The sequence below is a fragment of the Tasmannia lanceolata genome, unplaced genomic scaffold (genome assembly GCF_043159265.1).
Source record: "Tasmannia lanceolata isolate RefF3 unplaced genomic scaffold, GAP_Taslan_0.1 ptg000008l, whole genome shotgun sequence".
NCBI lineage: Eukaryota > Viridiplantae > Streptophyta > Magnoliopsida > Canellales > Winteraceae > Tasmannia > Tasmannia lanceolata.
This window is the reverse complement of record NW_027518685.1, coordinates 22,729,300-22,746,386: the sequence shown is the minus strand read 5'-3', so window position 1 is coordinate 22,746,386 and position 17,087 is coordinate 22,729,300. Positions and strand designations below refer to the sequence as shown.

General features: G+C 38.9%; 2 protein-coding genes across 2 annotated transcripts; one reads left to right on the top strand and one right to left on the bottom strand.

The window, feature by feature from the left end:
• Positions 1–1,247: 1,247 nt before the first annotated feature.
• Positions 1,248–4,290, bottom strand: LOC143884842 (uncharacterized). Its single transcript, XM_077388658.1, has one exon. It carries the CDS (start codon positions 3,716–3,718, stop codon positions 1,559–1,561), a length of 2,160 nt encoding a protein of 719 aa, XP_077244773.1. The 5' UTR covers positions 3,719–4,290; the 3' UTR covers positions 1,248–1,558.
• Positions 4,291–5,038: 748 nt separating this feature from the next.
• On the top strand, positions 5,039–11,004 carry LOC143884843 (phosphoacetylglucosamine mutase-like). The gene is made up of 9 exons (XM_077388659.1): positions 5,039–5,227; positions 5,369–5,631; positions 8,203–8,322; positions 8,418–8,560; positions 8,679–8,930; positions 9,014–9,429; positions 9,530–9,705; positions 10,151–10,247; positions 10,653–11,004. The coding sequence occupies exons 1-9, from the start codon at positions 5,167–5,169 to the stop codon at positions 10,805–10,807; spliced, it is 1,683 nt and encodes a 560-aa protein (XP_077244774.1). The 5' UTR covers positions 5,039–5,166; the 3' UTR covers positions 10,808–11,004.
• The last annotated feature ends 6,083 nt before the right edge of the window (positions 11,005–17,087 follow it).

Sequence of the window (17,087 nt, the reverse complement as noted above, 5' to 3'; positions counted from 1 at the left end):
TCCTCTCCTCCTCTAGCATATGCTAAAACTAATTTGGAATCCCCATTGATAATTCGATTTCCTACGAAAGTTTCCTTAAAATGCGAAGGCTGGTGAGCAAGCCTATTGCCTCTGCTTCATTTGAATCCATTATACGGCAAGTACCAAAAAAGCATTTGAGGGTCCTACCTCCTTCCTAGCAATCCCCTACTTTGGGTCATAAATATGCAAAACATTGGAACATCGGCAATTGGCATAGGAAGAACAGAATGAGGCTTGTCTATCACCCAAAGAAAAGTCCTAAATGTCAATGATGGAATCTCCTAAACCAGTAAATAAGGGGTATTTTCAAAGATGGTTATAAACATTGAAAGATAATATTGTGCTCTTAGGATTCAACTCAACTCAACTAAGCCTTTGTCCCAAACTAGTTGGGGGTAATCCTTTAGAAAAAATTTCATGAAGAACGTGAAAGGATCTACCGGGCTCAAATTGACTGAGTAATCCTAACACTAGTTGGGTTCGTCTTTCTTCCATTCTCTCCTATCCGAGGTCATGTTCTCTTCTCTGTTATAATCTTGTGCTGTTAGGATTGCAACATTTATATCCCCTTTTGGAGAAACAGAAAACGAACACATTCTTCATTGGTTTTGAATGTAAAAAATCCTTGATTAACTATATCACAACTCTTAGCAATTGGTTTTGAATGTCAAAAATTCTTGATTGACTATATCACAACTCTTAGCAATTGGTTTTGAATGTCAAAATTTCTTGATTGACTATATCACAACTCTTAGCAATTGGTTTTGAAGGTAAAAAAATCTTGATTAACTATGTCACAACTCTTAGCAAACCGTCCAAAACCCAATAGACAGTTGGTATACACGCCTTAGAGGTTGTACCATTCCTCAGCATCCTTGCACCACTGAAATTACCCATCCTCACCATATATATATATATTTTTTTTGGAAGGATCCATCCTCACCATATCTCACTTAAGAGGAGAGAAATTAGAAGTAAAACCCTTTAACTTGAACATCATGAGCAAGTATTCAAAGTGTGCTTAAAAACACCTTGAGCCCATCATTGACTAACGCAAGTTAAATTGGTTATGGTCCTACGGAATCAATCAAAAACTTCATTGCATCGACAGAGATCAAAGATTAGATTTTTTGTTGAAACTTTAACTAAGCATTTAAAAAGCGAGAAAATAAAAAATAAGAATAGCATGCACCCATAAAATTTTCAGAGTTAAAGTTCAGTGGATTAAATTAAAAACTCATACCATAAAATGAACATTGATACAGTTATTAATAAAATCATGCATGATATGAGGAAAAACAATGGAAGCCAAAATCATATCCTCCTGAATCCCGCTATCAGGAAAAAGTGGATATGCAAGACAAATAATAAAACTCAGAATAGAAACAACACAATTTATGTAGCAGCACTGAAAGTAAAATCCAGGGTTCATGGTCTAGAAAGATTAAAATATCCAATATTACAAACAAAATAGATTATTTGAAAATTTCGGTTCCAATAGAAGTTTTTTTCCTCTTTTTGAAATAAGTTCAAGAGTCTAATTCAACCTTCTCCTTTTGCTTGCATGATGAACTCCCCCATCTACATCTAAGGAGCTAGAGGCACCATTTCTTCTTCTTCTTCGAAGGGAACGGGAAGATCCCACACCATTTGGGTCATAAGTCGCATTAAGAACTCCATCACCCTGTATGATAGCCATAGTGCTTGATGCTGAAGCCTGGTCTGACGCCTGTGTCGCTCCTCGAGAACCCTCAACATGAGGAGTCTCATTATTCTGGGGGTTTACTGATGTAGAGGTTCCAGGATGATTTCTATTGTTGGGCATCCTCTCAATCACACCAGTAGTTGGAGGATCTGAATAAAGGGCAAGTCGGTGCCAAAAATCAATTCCATCATCCAAAAGTGGAGTACTACTCTGCACTCTGTTAAGATCCTCAACACGTGAGTTACCAGTTTGAGAATTTGATGCGAGCTCAGTGGTGTTTCTAGATGATCCACCACCCCCTGAGTTCAACCCAATTGCTGAACTCCGCAGCCTAAGCAACCGACGAGCAGCCCTCAAACTAGAGAGCACACTACGGTTAGCATCATCGAAAATTCCCTCCAGACTTGGCTCATGCCCCTCAACTCGATTTTCATTGCGTATTTCTTCAGCAACAATACGTCTAAATGAGCTGATTTCTTCCTGCAACCTTCTTCTTGAAAGTGGCCTAAACAACCCATGCCTCAAACTCTCAAGCCTACGTCCATGGGGTCTCGGGGGTACCTTCAAACTTGAATCACCATCTTCACCACCCTTCTTCTCAACCCTAGTTTCAGAGCTTCCCCTGCCGTAAATAGGTGTGATATTTGATTCAGTTACCTCCCCTTTGCACACAGGGCATTCTTTATAATCACAATGCAAATGCAGCCACTGATATAAACACGGCCAACAAAATAGATGACCACAAGAAGTAACGACGGGTTCATTAGCCACGTCTAGACAAACATTGCACTCAAAGTTTGCTGGACCACTGCTCTGCTCCATCGCCGCCTCTTCCACATCCTCGGTACCATGTCCTTTGGCACTTACTTTATGGGACCCAGAGGCTTCAACGGATCTTTCAGAAGCCATAATATCTTGAAAAACATGATCTGTTCTTGAAGTAGTGGAATCGGGTTCAGACCTGAAATGAACTGTTGACCTGAATCTTCTAACCGGCCAACGATGATTGGACTCGATCAATCTCTGGAAACGAACTTCTGGGAATTGAAGGAGCTCCCCTTGTGAAGCACCATCTGGCATCAATGCCTCACTGGTTTGTACCGTTGGTAGGTGTGGATGGAAGGCAGCTGAAGATAGCAAATTTTGGCCGTTGAAATTGTCATCATGGACTTGTGTGGTTCCAGAGACTGGAACATATGAAGAGGAATATGGAACATATGAATCACCATCTTGGAGGACAAAAGGTTCATTCACTTGCAGAGGTAGTAAAACTGGAGCATAGGATGGTGGATATGGGACATACTCAGCATGGTTGGTACCCTCATTGACTGTATCTTCACGACTGATCAGAACAGTCGGGGTGACAGGAGCATAAGATGGAGAATAGGGAACATATTCGGCCGGGTCGTCAATATTCAGGCCTAAAGGTTCAGCGCTGGTTTGTGTAGCTGGTGAGAGAGGAATATAGGATGGAGAGTTTGGAGAATACCCAAGATGGGAACTACCTTCATGGACCAAAGGCTCATTGCTGGTGTGAACTGATGGTTCATCAATATTCAAGCCTAAAGGTTCAACGCTGGTTTGCCTGGCCGGTGAGAGAGGAATATAGGATGGAGAGTATGGAGAATACCCAAGATGGGAACTAGCTTCATGGACCAAAGGCTCATTGCTAGTTTGAACTGATGGTGAAAAAAAAGGATGGGACGTCCGTGGGGAGTGCGAACGGTCCTCAAAATGGAGATTTTCCTCAGCGCCTAAAGGTTCAACAGATTGCTGGTTTGGAGTATTTGAAGAATGGGTTGGCGAGTAGGGAGCATGAGAATCTAAGGCCTCTGTAAAACCAGGCATATCCGTTGAAACACAGTTTTCTTCCCCTGATAGCAATATTGAACCTAGGGCTAAATCCGACCCAAGATCAGTCCCATGACGAATCGGTGATCGAGGAAGACCAAGATATAGATTGAGATCCATTATCCTACTTACCCTCGTCATCGATTCCCCAACAGATGGAATATAAAACAAGAAAACCCTAAATTTTTTTATAATTAAAAAAAAAAACCCTAATTCAAGATGAAAACCCTAATTTGATTGAGATCCATTATCCTACTTCCGTTTTCATTACCCTCATGAGCCATTCTCCAGCAAATGGAATCTAAAACAAGAAAACCCCAATTTTTTTATCATTAAAAAACCCTAATTTTTTTCATGTGGGTGAGCTGAGATCCAACCCATGATTTTGACAGTCTAACCCTAATGCCCGAACTCCAAAAAAAATTGGGTACAGATTTCAGAAACCCCCAAGAAAAATAAAAAATATACTTCTGATACATAAACTAAAAGCTAGGGTTATGATGAGATTCTATGTCAAAGAAAAACCCTAGATATGGACATTGATCCTGAAATAAAACCCTATTCCTTTTCATATGCAGAGAGATGAAAAGAAAGCAAAAATATAGAGCTCTATCTCGCCATGGATTCGTACCTGATCACAAATCTCGGCGGGGAGAAGAAAAATCCGATTTCGGAATCCTAGAAGAGGGTTAGAATGCAAATCACAGGGTACTTCTTAAAAGAGAAAAACATGTATTCTTCTTGGTAAATGATATATTATTATCCCCTCTTTCTTCCCTGATCCACCCTTTAGCGTAAAAAGAGTAGTTATCATTATTAAAAAGGAATGATAAATTCGCACCCCCTGTAGGATAATTCGCGGCACTTTTCTATGAATTGACGTCAGGCTTCCGCTTTTTGACGTCAATTCACGTTCATGTGGTTTGAATTATCCTATAGTGGGGTGCGAATATGTCAAGGACCTTATTAAAACCACTATAGGGTGGCCCAGGAAAGAAAATGGGGCCAATGTGTCGGAATATATGACTTGGGCAATGATATATTCGCACCCCCTGTAGGCTTATTTGCACCCCTTGTAAAGTGAATTGACGTTAAAAAGCGTAAAAGTCTGCCTCAATTCACGTCAAAGAGGTGTGAATCATCCTAAAGAGGTGCGAATTTATCATTGCCCATAGGACTTACCTTTCTTATCTCTTTTACCGGTTTTAATTGGTGAAGATTCGCCCACGTGCCTCCTTTCTGGCATACATCGAAGCGTTCATTTTTCTGTTATTTTTTTTTTCTTTCATTTTTTTTTTTTGCCCTTCCTCAGCATGGAGCCCACACAGTGTACGTAGCATAAAAAATCCTCACATCTGATTGGTCGACGCAACCAATTAATGAGTCCCACTACAAACAGTTCACTACCGAACGTTCCTAACCATCCGATCAGTGATCCGAGAATCGACGGTTATAAAACGATGCTCTCTCTCTCTCTCTCTCTACCAAAGAAAACTGATACTCACTTTCAGTAGAACCCCAAAACCCTAACCCTAACCCTAACATCTTTGCCAGATAAACCCTAAAAACAGCAAATAGATTCTTTCTCAATGGATAAAAATCAGCGAGCGATTCTTCTCGAATCCGCTTCTCGTTTCCCACCTCCTCAAGGCTTGTACTTTTTCCCTCTCTAAAAAACAATATCATTTCTCAAATTCTCTTTCATATCTTTTGTTTTTTTGGATCGATTCAAACCTAATTTTTCCCATTCCCTCTATATTTCATTCCCCTAATTTTTAATTTTTCAATCAGGTGTAAAGCTTTCGTATGGTACTGCTGGATTTAGGGCGGACTCTACGATCTTATCTTCTACAGTTTTTAGGGTTGGGATTTTGGCAGCATTGAGATCGTTGAAGACTAGATCTATTATTGGATTGATGATTACAGCTTCGCACAATCGAATTTCTGATAACGGAATTAAAATCGCAGATCCAAATGGTGGTATGATGACTCAGGAATGGGAACCATTCGCTGATTCTATTTCCAATGCGAGCAATGCTGAAGAACTCGTTCAGGTTAGGACTTGTTTGTATTGCAAGAAAAACATTTGAAAATGTTTTCTTGGAAAAAAAAATTCTTTATGCAATTTAGAAGGAAATGATGTGATTATGCTTAATTTAGATGGATATTATTGTAAATTGAGGCTCCATCTACGTAAAACTTCAATAAGTTTGGTTCAAGTTATCTTTTTTCTTGTGTTAAAAAAGTAGATTTTTTTACAATTTTCTTTCATTTCCAAACTTTTTTAGTAAATTCCTGCAATTTAAACATGGCCAAGTTTTAGGCCCTGTTATTGTGAGTCATTATTGGACACAAAATTAAACTTAACTTTGAGTCTAATAATCAGTTTGGGACTCACAATCTGATAAGTACATGTTATGGTGTATATGATGTAATTACAGATTATTATTTTAGGATTATGCATTTTAGAGCTTTGGGCGTTATTTACTTATTATGTGTCGTGTAAGTGGGTCGATGGGTTGGCGATGTGGCGCCCCTTCGTGTTTGTATCTAAGGAATTGTATTTTAATTTAAATGTAGGGAATTTTTTTATTTTTTATTTTTTATTTTATTTTATTTATTTTTTATTTTTTTGGGGAAAGGTAACGATGATTTTATTCCATAAATAAAAGGGGGACAAGATGTCCCACAGGAATTACAAAGAACCCAGAGTACGCAACGGTCCCTAAGACAGTACAATCCCGCTATCTGGTATGAAAATACGCGTCGGTGAAATGTCTACCCCATCCTTAGCTAGAGCATCAGCCTGAGAGTTCGCCTATGACCAATCTGAGGATTAATGGTCCGAATGAGATCACGGATGGCCTCCAGAGTGGAATATAATTTCCACGGACCAGGTGATTGATTCAAAGCCCAGGCGATTGCATTGGCGGAGTTCCCTTTGACCATTAGGGGTCCAAGATTGTTAGATGGTACCATTGAAGACCAAATAGGAGAGCCTTCGCCTCGGCTTCGTTGGCGTCGCACACACCCCACAGAGCCAGAGAATGACATAATGGTTCAACTCTCAGAATCTCTAATAAGACCCCCAATGGCAGCTCTTCCGGGATTCCCAGGGGAACTTCCGTTGAAGTTTAACTTATACCAACCATCCGGGCGTGGGATCCATCTCGGGGTGATGGTACCGGCTTGCCCTTTTTCCGGGATAATGGTGTTCCAATTGCGAAGAACAGCCCCTATAGAATACGGAATGCCAGCTTGGCATTGGGCCCAAGAGAGATGAGAGAGATGCGAATATCAAATACAGTGTGTTGCCACGACCTTGATTTGTTCAGAAAGATGCGCCGATTGCGATCACACCAGAGATGCCAAATGACCGCTAAAGGGAGAAAATGTAGGGGAATTTGCAATCAAAACAGAAACTTATGTTTCAGGAGAGTTATGTTTCCTCTCGAATTGAACCTTTAGGAGGTCTGATTGCCTCAAATGAACCATTCCCCTCTATTTTCTATCTTTTTCATTGTTTATTTGTGTTACGGCCAATTAGGGGATGTTAAAATCCAAAACAAACCCGACCTTATTGAATTAGATTTTGGTGTGAGGCCTTGGAATCAATGAAACGTTTGATTTTGGTGGTGGTTATTCTTTTCCGGGTGAAATTAAGACTCCGAGGGGGTTTTCTCATTTAGTTATACTATTAAGGGAGAAACTAAAAATTACCTTTACATATTTATCAATTCAAGTTTTAGATCAATGTCCTGTACTCGATGGAGCAGTTACATTTTCATATGTGAATTTATGGAATTTTATTTTGTTTTTATTTGTTTGCCTTTTGTGATTTAGTTGATGAATATTGGAACTTACAAATGCCCTTTTGTGTTTATCAGCTTGTTTTAGGTTTATGCTTGTGTAATTGTTTGAATTGTCACTTCGGCAGTAGATCTCTTCGTCTTTTTGTTGAGTTCAATGACGTTGCCAATTCATTTGATGAGAGGGAGAACTTAAGAGCACAACTTTCTACTCTTTTCAGTTTTTTATAGTTATAATCTGCAAAAGCAAACGGAATTTGATTTTGGTTGTTTGTGTTCTTTTTATTGCTTAATGGAGAAGTTGATGATGTTTATTAGCAGTCAAGGAAGGTGGAATCTGCTAAAAGCAATTTTTTATCAAGTTGTATTTTTTGCTTAAGTTTATGAAGTTGTGGTGTTTAATTTGCCTTTTTAGTTTTTAAATTGAGAATGTGATAATATTTTGTTGTTTGACAATGGAAAATCTGGGACCATGGGGGATAAATTGAACAAAGGTAAAAAAACCTATTGCTGATTTTTTCTTCAAATATAGTCAGATTGAAAAAAATAGGATTGTTGGATTGTCAGAGACATTGCTTATCCCTGGGGGATAAAATGAAAAGGGCACACCTTTGGGTTAATTTTATAAGCTATCGATATGCTTGAGGGACCATGCAAATGTTGTAATTGTAAGTTCATTTGGGAGTTTTCTCTAGCATCTTAGGTGTATACTTTTTAATTATTGGATAAGATGCCAATAAAACACATTTTCTAACACTTCCATGACGTGAATTATTTGAATAATATAGGTCTAATCATATTGAGTTTTTCCAACAGTTGATAAATCAGTTTGTGGATAAGGAAAATATCCCGTTTGGAGGAGTGCAGACTGCGGAGATCTTATTAGGAAGAGACACAAGGCCTAGTGGGGAAGGGCTGCTTGAAGCTGCAAAACAAGTATGGCTTCCTCTAGATCTCCCAAGAACTTTGGGTCTTCTTATATTAGTTTTTTATTTATTGTGTAATAACTTATCCTTTGTCTTTGATAAAAGGGAATCAATGCTATAATTGGTGCGGTTTCGATTGACATGGGAATTCTAACAACCCCACAACTTCATTGGATGGTTCGCTGTAGAAATAAGGGATTGAAAGCATCTGAATATGATTACTTCACACAGCTCTCGAGCTCTTTTGGGTCAGTTTGAAAAAAATCTCTTTTTTTACATTATATTCGCAAAATCATACAATCCACCACGATCCTTTTTTATTAATAACATCATTGTCCATTGCCCGATGTCAATTTATCAATGCAGGTGCCTGATGGAGTTAATGTCCAAGGAGATTGTCAGAGATACGGTGGATGTAAAGTTGATAGTAGATGGAGCAAATGGCGTAGGCGGAGAAAAGCTTGGAGAATTGAAGAAACTTCTGAAGGAATTGGTAATTCAGGTCAGAAATTCAGGCAAGGAAGGAGAAGGGATTCTTAACGAAGGAGTTGGTGCTGATTATGTGCAGAAGGAGAAGGTTGTTCCATGTGGGTTTGACCAAAGTGATGTTGGGATTAGGTTAGTTGTCGGCTATACCACAGTGTGTGGTTAGTTCTAACCCTAGTTAAATATTAACTGTATGGTTTTCTTTAGTGTTTCAGGTGTGCAAGTTTGGACGGAGATGCCGATAGGCTTGTATATTTTCGTGTCTTATCAGCAAATAACGATAGCATTGATCTTGTTGATGGAGATAAGATATTATCTCTTTTTGCATTATTTATCAAGGAGCAATTAGATGTTCTGGAGAAGAAGAAAGAACAGACAAACAATGACTATGAAGTAAGGCTTGGCATTGTACAAACTGCATATGCAAATGGAGCGTCAACTGATTTCCTTAAACAGATGGGTGTAGAAGTTGTATTTACCGCCACAGGAGTGAAATACCTGCATGAGAAAGCTGTGGAGTATGATATTGGGATCTATTTTGAGGCTAATGGACACGGAACTATTCTGTTTTCTGAACAGTTCTTATCTTGGTTGGAGGCTAGAAATAATGAACTTGCTTCTACATCTCCAGGTTAACCAGCACCTGTTGTTCAGATTTCACTTATATAATTTTCGTTTGTTAATATTGATATTGCTACTAAGTCCTAACGACAAATATTATACTCTGTCAGGCTCTGAGCATCAAAAGGCTGCTTTAAGATTGATGGCAATCAGTAAATTGATCAATCAGGCAGTGGGAGATGCTCTGAGTGGGTTGCTTTTGGTGGAGGCTGTTTTACAGTATAAAGGATGGTCAATTGAAAGATGGAGTGAGCTTTATCAGGATCTTCCCAGTAGAATGTTGAAGGTCAGTTGTTACCTGAATATGTTATATGCTTTTTTCCTTGCATGACGTAGTGTTGCCCATCACTCAGAAAAAAATGGGACATGATGCTAATTTCTTTTTTGGGGTAGTGTGTGTCAAGAACACTAGGATTAGGGATGTGAAGGTAGTGGTGAGATCCAAAACTGAATACTGCTAAGTTGTGGATTTGATCTCAAATGATGCTCATTCTTTTCCTTCTGATTTGTTGAGGGTTGAATTGTTAAATGTATCTTGTCTACTGCAAGCTGCTGTCTGTATGATGCATATTTCTGGGTTTATGCATGTATTTGGTGTTGTATTTAATCAGATAATTTGCTGTATGCCCATGTGGTTTTTTTTTTTTGTTTTTGGGCATGAACAGAAAAGAGCTTTTATTATCTTTCTCGAAGTTGATTGGTGACTAAATTCCCATTCCTTTTATACACAGGTAAAAGTCGCAGATAGAACTGTTGTTATTACAACAAATGCAGAAACAGTGGTAGTAAGGCCCTCAGGTCTTCAGGAGTTGATCAACTCTGAAATTGGTAAGCAAATATAGTACTTGAACAAATGACAATTTCTTGATAGATAAAACTTGGGGAATGTCTAGGCAGTTTCGGGGAACCCATTTCACGAAGAGAGAAGAACCACATCATAACTGAACTTTGTTTCATTCATTTAATTAGTATGAGGTGGTACTGCTCTCCTGAAAAAGAGGAGCTGCAAAATTGCTTTTGCAAAAGTACCTAGACAACTTAATATATTTTCTTGGGTAGCTGATTTGAATAGTATACATACATCCTTTCCTTTTCATGTTTGGTTGGTTTTGTTATTTTTTGCATCTTAAGAAGCCTATCATACTTTGGTTTTCATTTTGTTATTTTCACTTCCAAAGAAATTTCCATACCTAGATTAGCTAATTACACCATTTTCTCTGAATATTTGTGCAGCTAAGTATGTAAGAGGTCGATGTTTTGTAAGGCCATCTGGTACAGAGGATGTTGTACGTATATACGCAGAGGCATCCACACAGGAAGCTGCTGATATCCTGGCTCAATCTGTAGCACAACACATAGATCACTTCCTAGGGTCACCCCAAAAATGACGGAAGTTGGTTTTTCATAGTGAAAACTTCCCAGCAGAGTTAGAGAGCAACTGAAGTTTATCATTTTTTTTTTACAAATTTTGTTCCAGTAGAAAATTGTATCCCTTTTACGAGATAAAAATCCCTCTCCCTTTCTCCTCACCCTCCCGCAACCTTTTTTGTAGGCATGACCATGTGTTAATTAATAATGGGGCGAACTCACCTTGCTTTACACTTTTTAATTGTCCGCTGGTAGCTTTTTAGGAATTGTATTAAACAACATAAGACAAGGTGAGTTCGCCCCATTGTCAAAATACGGTCTAGCTATTATCAACTCAACTAAGCCTTTGTCCCAAGCTAGTTGGGGAAATTTTTATGAAGAAGGTGAAAGGATCTACCTGGCTCAAATTGATTGAGTTTAATCCTGACACTAGTTGGCTTCGTCTACATGAAGCTTCACCGCAGCCCACCCCACCTTACCTTGTGTGAGCATTATCTAAAGCTATGTTCGTTTTTTATTTTGAGAACCGTTTATGAAATTAATAATCGATTTTGTTTTTTTAGATGTAGTAGAGATACAAAATCAGACCATACCAATTTCCAAGTAAAACAAAGTTCTTCCTAATTTAGATTTAGTAGAGATACAGCCGTATCTCTTGACAGATAGACCACCACAAAATACGTACATATACCAAGAATATAGGATTCTCTAAGAGTGTCCCTCCCTTATTACAATTCAAGGCCTATTCTCTCAACTGTGGTGGGGCTTGTCTACATCCTCGAGGGGGCGGAACAAGGCCTTCTGCTCCAGAACCGAACCATTGGGCTTAGGTTGGGTCTGGTGCTCCCCACTTGCACCACCGTTATGGTCCACCGGCCTGAAAACTCCGGTGTTGGGATGTGGGGCCCAGTACTTGTCCGACTGCGGCTGGATCACTTCATCAGGGACCACAACGCTCGGACGTACCTGATCGTCTGGGTTCTTGTCATAAACCGAGATGTGCACCCCTCTCCTGCACATAGTTAGCAAAATGTGATTCGGCAAAAAAATGGGGTAAAAAAGAATCGAGTTTACTACGGCATTGGTTAAAAGAACGTAGTAAAAATGAAAACACAAAAAAATGCCTATAAAATTTTGTCATTTACAAAATATAACAGGGCAAAGTTGGGAATTTAAGCTAAAAAATCGCATTTAATACGTCTAGAACGCATTTTAAATGTGTCTAAAATGTTTTCCACAAAAAAACAGAGTTTGTTTTTCTTACCGTATAAGTTTTAAACAGAGTATTAAACAGCAATACCGATAAAACTCGAGCATTTTGCTGATCATGTTCTTGCAAACAGGAAACAACAGTCGTCCATGTAAAGTCCCCCACCAAGATACATTTTTTTTTAAAAAAAAATTATCAAGGCCCTGTTGGAATTTATAGGAAAGATATTTCTTGGGGAATATGCGATTATAGGGCTGCAACAGGGTCGGGTTTTTCAAAACCCTAGCCCAACCATGGATCCCATTATCTCGGCCCTGACCCGCCCTGACCCTGAGTCAGGGCCGAGAAACCTCAACCCATTGCTCGCCCTACAGGGCTCAATGCTGGCCCTAACCCGCCCTGATTGGGCAGGGCCAAGCCGAGCCAGCCCTAATTGACACTAGTGCAAATACCTGTTAAGAGTGCCAAAAATAAAGCAATCACTTATCATATAGAACAAAATGATCAATAAACAGAGAAAGGGAACAAAATAAGACAATATGAATTCAACAACATGAGGGGCAACAGAGACAATTAATAATAATAATCTAAAGAAACATCAATCCAAGATAATAGAAAACATTAGCAAAAGAAACATGCACAGATGGTTCAATTCTATAATAGAAAACTTAGGGTCGGGCTGGGTCAGGGTACCCGAGGCATAAACCCAGAACCCGACCCGACCTGCGTCAGGGTCTACCCTGACCCGCCCTCAGGGTTGGAAAATCCAGCCCTGACCCTGTTCGGGTTCAGGGCGGGTCAGGGATGACAGGGCCAAACTTGCACCCCTAGGCGAATATATCAATTCCCTAATTATAATCATACCTTTTTTTCCTCTAAATTATGAAAAGAAACTAAGAATAGAATTGGGAAAATTATTAAAAAAATGCAAAGTTTATGCTAAATTGTGAACAAAGGGTGGACATTTCAAATCTATAAAAAAAGGGCTATCATGTACGAAAATAGACCATTTAGGACGAAAATACCCCCCTTTGCTTTTTCCCACCAACTATGTAGGATCTAATCCCTAAGAAATTTCACCTACCACCTTTTCTTTTCTTTCTTCTTCCCCAAGCAAGTTCAAACGTGAGAAACAGCCATTGCCAAGACCTGGGTTGATGAAAAACAGCCATTGCCAACGTAAAAAACAGTCATTGTTCTCTGGAAAAAAATGGGAAATGTTATCCGCACTACCGTATTTTGATGAGGACACTCCTCACTTTATTAAAAGTATTGTATGGCCCGCACCATAGGATGATCCAAACCGTCCATTAGATGGGCCACAGCCTAAATAGGTTGTGCCCCAAAAAACATTTCCATAGGTCGATCCTAACCCTCCGATTAGAATGTTAGAGGGTTGATCCTAACCCTCTATAGATCGGAGGGTTAGGATCAACCCTCTATAAATCGGAGGGTTAGGATCAACCCATGGAAATGATTTTTGGGACACAACCCATTTAGGCTGTGGCCCATCTAATGGACGGTTTGGATCATCCTATGTGGGGGTCATACCGTACTTTTAATTAAGTGAGGAGTGCCCTCATCAAAATATAGTAGTGTAGACAACATTTCCCAAAAAAAATACCATTACTTACTAATCTACTTGGGTGATAAACATAGCTTCAAGTATGTCTAAATTATGGTTCCAAGAGCGATACTTGTAATGGGGACATTCTAATAGTATGAAATTGGTTTTGAAACTGATCATGAGTGTTTTAAACCTTTGTAAACCATTACATAGGCCCCGGAACCACTAGGGAACCATATTATAGTTGTTCCGAGGTGTTAAGTGGTTCGAAGAGTCTAAATTATGGTTCCAAGAGTGCTACTTGTGATTGGGACATTATAATAGTATGAAATTGGTTTTGAAACTGATCATGAGTGTTTTAAACATTGTGGAAAAATTACAGTCTCCGGAACCACTTGGGAACCATATTCTAGTTGTTCTGAGGTGTTAAGTGGTTCCAAGAGTTTAAATTATGGTTCCAAGAGTGGTACTTGTGATGGGGACATTCTAATAGTATGAAATTGGTTTTGAAATTGATCATGAGTGTTTTAAACCTTTTGGAACCATTACATAGGTTCCGGAACCACTTGGGAACCATATTATAGTTGTTCTGAGGTGTTAAGTGGTTCCAAGAGTCTAAATTATGGTTCCAAGAGTGGTACTTGTGATGGGGACATTCTAATAGTATGAAATTGGTTTTGAAACTGATCATGAGTGTTTTAAACCTTTTGGAACCACTTGGGAACCATATTATAGTTATTCTGAGGTGTTACGTGGTTCCAAGAGTCTAAATGATGGTTCCAAAAGTACTACTTGTGATTGGAACATTCTAATAGTATTTTGAAACTGACCTGAGTGTTTTAAACCTTTTGGAACCATTACATAGGCCCCAGAACCACTTGGGAACCATATTATAGTTGTTCTGAGGTGTTAAGTGGTTCCAAGAGTGATTCCGAGGTATTAAATGTGGTTCCCTAGTGGTTTCGAGGTATAAAATGTGGTTCCGTAGCGGTTCCGGGGTATAAAATGTGGTTCCCTAGTGGTTCCAAGGTATAAAATGTGGTTCCGTAGTAGTTTCGGGGTATAAAATGTGGTTCCCTAGTGGTTCCGAGGTATAAAATGTGGTTCCCTAGTGGTTCCGAGGTACACAGTGGGCCCACATTGTTTGGATCATCCAAGGCGTTCATTTGATGGGCCCTCACATATATAGGGTGTGCCGAAAAAATCAGCTCCATCGGATCATCCTAACCCTTTAATCTGAGGACATACCATCGGCTGCTAGCCCTACTCGGAAATCCAAACAAAATTTCGGACTTCCGAATGGAGTCCAGTAGAATGGGCATTCTATATATGTGAGGGCCCATCAAATAAACGCTTTGGATGATCCAAACAATGTGGGCCCACTATGTTTTTTGTAGTGTTTGGATTCGGGTATGGGGTTTGGAGGGTTGTATGGGGTCTTCATTAGCATTTACAGTGTTTCAAAAGAGGGGGCCTACCTTATACAAATTGAACCACAGGGGGTTTACTTGTAACTTTTTAAACATTAGGGGTTAAGTTGGATGTGTACAGTCCTTGTACAAAATGGAGGGTTATGATCAACCTATGGAAATGCTTTTTGGGGCACAACCTATTTAGGCTGTGGCCCATCTAATGGACGGTTTGGATCATCCTATGGTGCGGGCCATACAATACTTTTAATAAAGTGAGAAGTGTCCTCATCAAAATACGGTAGTGCGAATAACATTTCCCATTTTTTTTTCAAAGAACAATGGCTGTTTTTTACGTTGGCAATGGTTGTTTTTCATCAACCCAGGTATTGGCAATGACTGTTTCTCACGTTGGAACTTGCTTGGGGAAGAAGAAAGAAAAGAAAAGGTGATAGGTGAAATTGCTTAGGGATTAGATCCTACATAGTTTGTGGGAAAAAGCAAAGGGGGGGTATTTTCGTCCTAAATGGTCTATTTTCGTACATGACAGCCCTTTTTTTATAGATCTGAGATGTCCACCTCTGTTCACAATTTAGCATTAACTTCGTATTTTTTTTAATAAATTTCCCAATAAATGCTTTTTCTTGCAATTTAAATAGGCCTTTGAGCGAGATTCGCTATCTTGAGACAGAGACAACTGATCAGACATGATCCCACACTCACCACGCGCTGAAAGAGAAATTTGAAAAGCGAAAGTTAAAAGGAGTACTCCGGAGCAAATAACTAAAGTAGCCATAGAAACAAGGAACATTTGCGGATAAGTGCCCAAAAGCGACAAAAATGCTCAACCAACAATCCGTGAACATTCAGTGCAATACTCGAGACGTGGCATTCTCCACAAGGAAAATTGACAACTTTCCGAAAATTTAAGGGCGGTCTACGCCCGGTTTGGATTGCAGGAAAAAAAAAATTCTTGAGGAAAGCTTTTTCTTGGAAAATTTATTATTGCCATTGTAAATTAAAGGTCCCTGTAAATAAAACTTTAACTGAGATGGTTCAAGTCCCTTTTTTTCCATACCTAACCTTACTGTTGGGTGTAAAATTGAGCTACCAACAAGGTGATAAGACAGGACCTAGTTCCACACTTCAGAGGATTTGAGCAGCACCACTTATTATCAAACAATGGAAAAGCATGAAATACTCAGAAAAATTTATTTTCCATGAAATTCCTGCAATCAAAACAGGGATGGGTAAAACGTTTTTCATGAAATTATTTCCCAAGGGAGAGTGAATTTTCAAGTGTTTTGTAAATTTATTATCTATGGATTTTTTTTTCCCCCAAAACAAGAATTTTTCCTGTTCTCAAGAAAAATTGCAAACCTTCTAGACCTTGGAATTCCCCCCCATGGAATCTAAACTTTCCAAGCCACAATTTTTCCCTAGATCCAAGTAGAATAAAAAGTCAAAATGGAGTGTGCAGGAATAAAGGAACAGTGGTGGTAGTGTTTGGTTGCACACCAGTTATCTCGAAAGAGTAGTAGAAAAAGTAGGAGTGTCATTATTTTAAAAAAAAAAAAAAAAGATTAATAGAGATAGAGAAGAGAGAGAGAAAGAAAAAGATAAGATAAAACCTGTTCCACTGTTCTTCTACCAAAAATTTAATATTAGTGCAAAAACAAAGTAATAATGATGTTCGGAAGATGTTGGGGGAGTCAAATGGAACGAGATCTAGACAGAAAACATAAACACAGATTCATCAGATAAAACGATCATGTAAGATCTCGGAAAATTACAGCCAAATTATCAAAAAAAAAAAAAAAAAACTACAAATTTCAGTTCTGAAATTAGATCTAGACATAAAAATAGACTCAGATTCATCAGATAAAACAATCAACTCAGATCTTAGAAAATTACCTGCCCGTAGAAATAGTAGTAACGGGGGAGCCAAATTAGCAAAAAAATAGGCTAAACTAGACATAAAAATAGACTCAGATTCATCAGAAAAAACGATCATGTAAGATCTTATGAAATTACCTAGCTATGCAATTTCGTTCCACGAATCTCTTCCCAACACTCGCAAATCCTCGCCTCCATAAATTGGTTGCCATGCAATA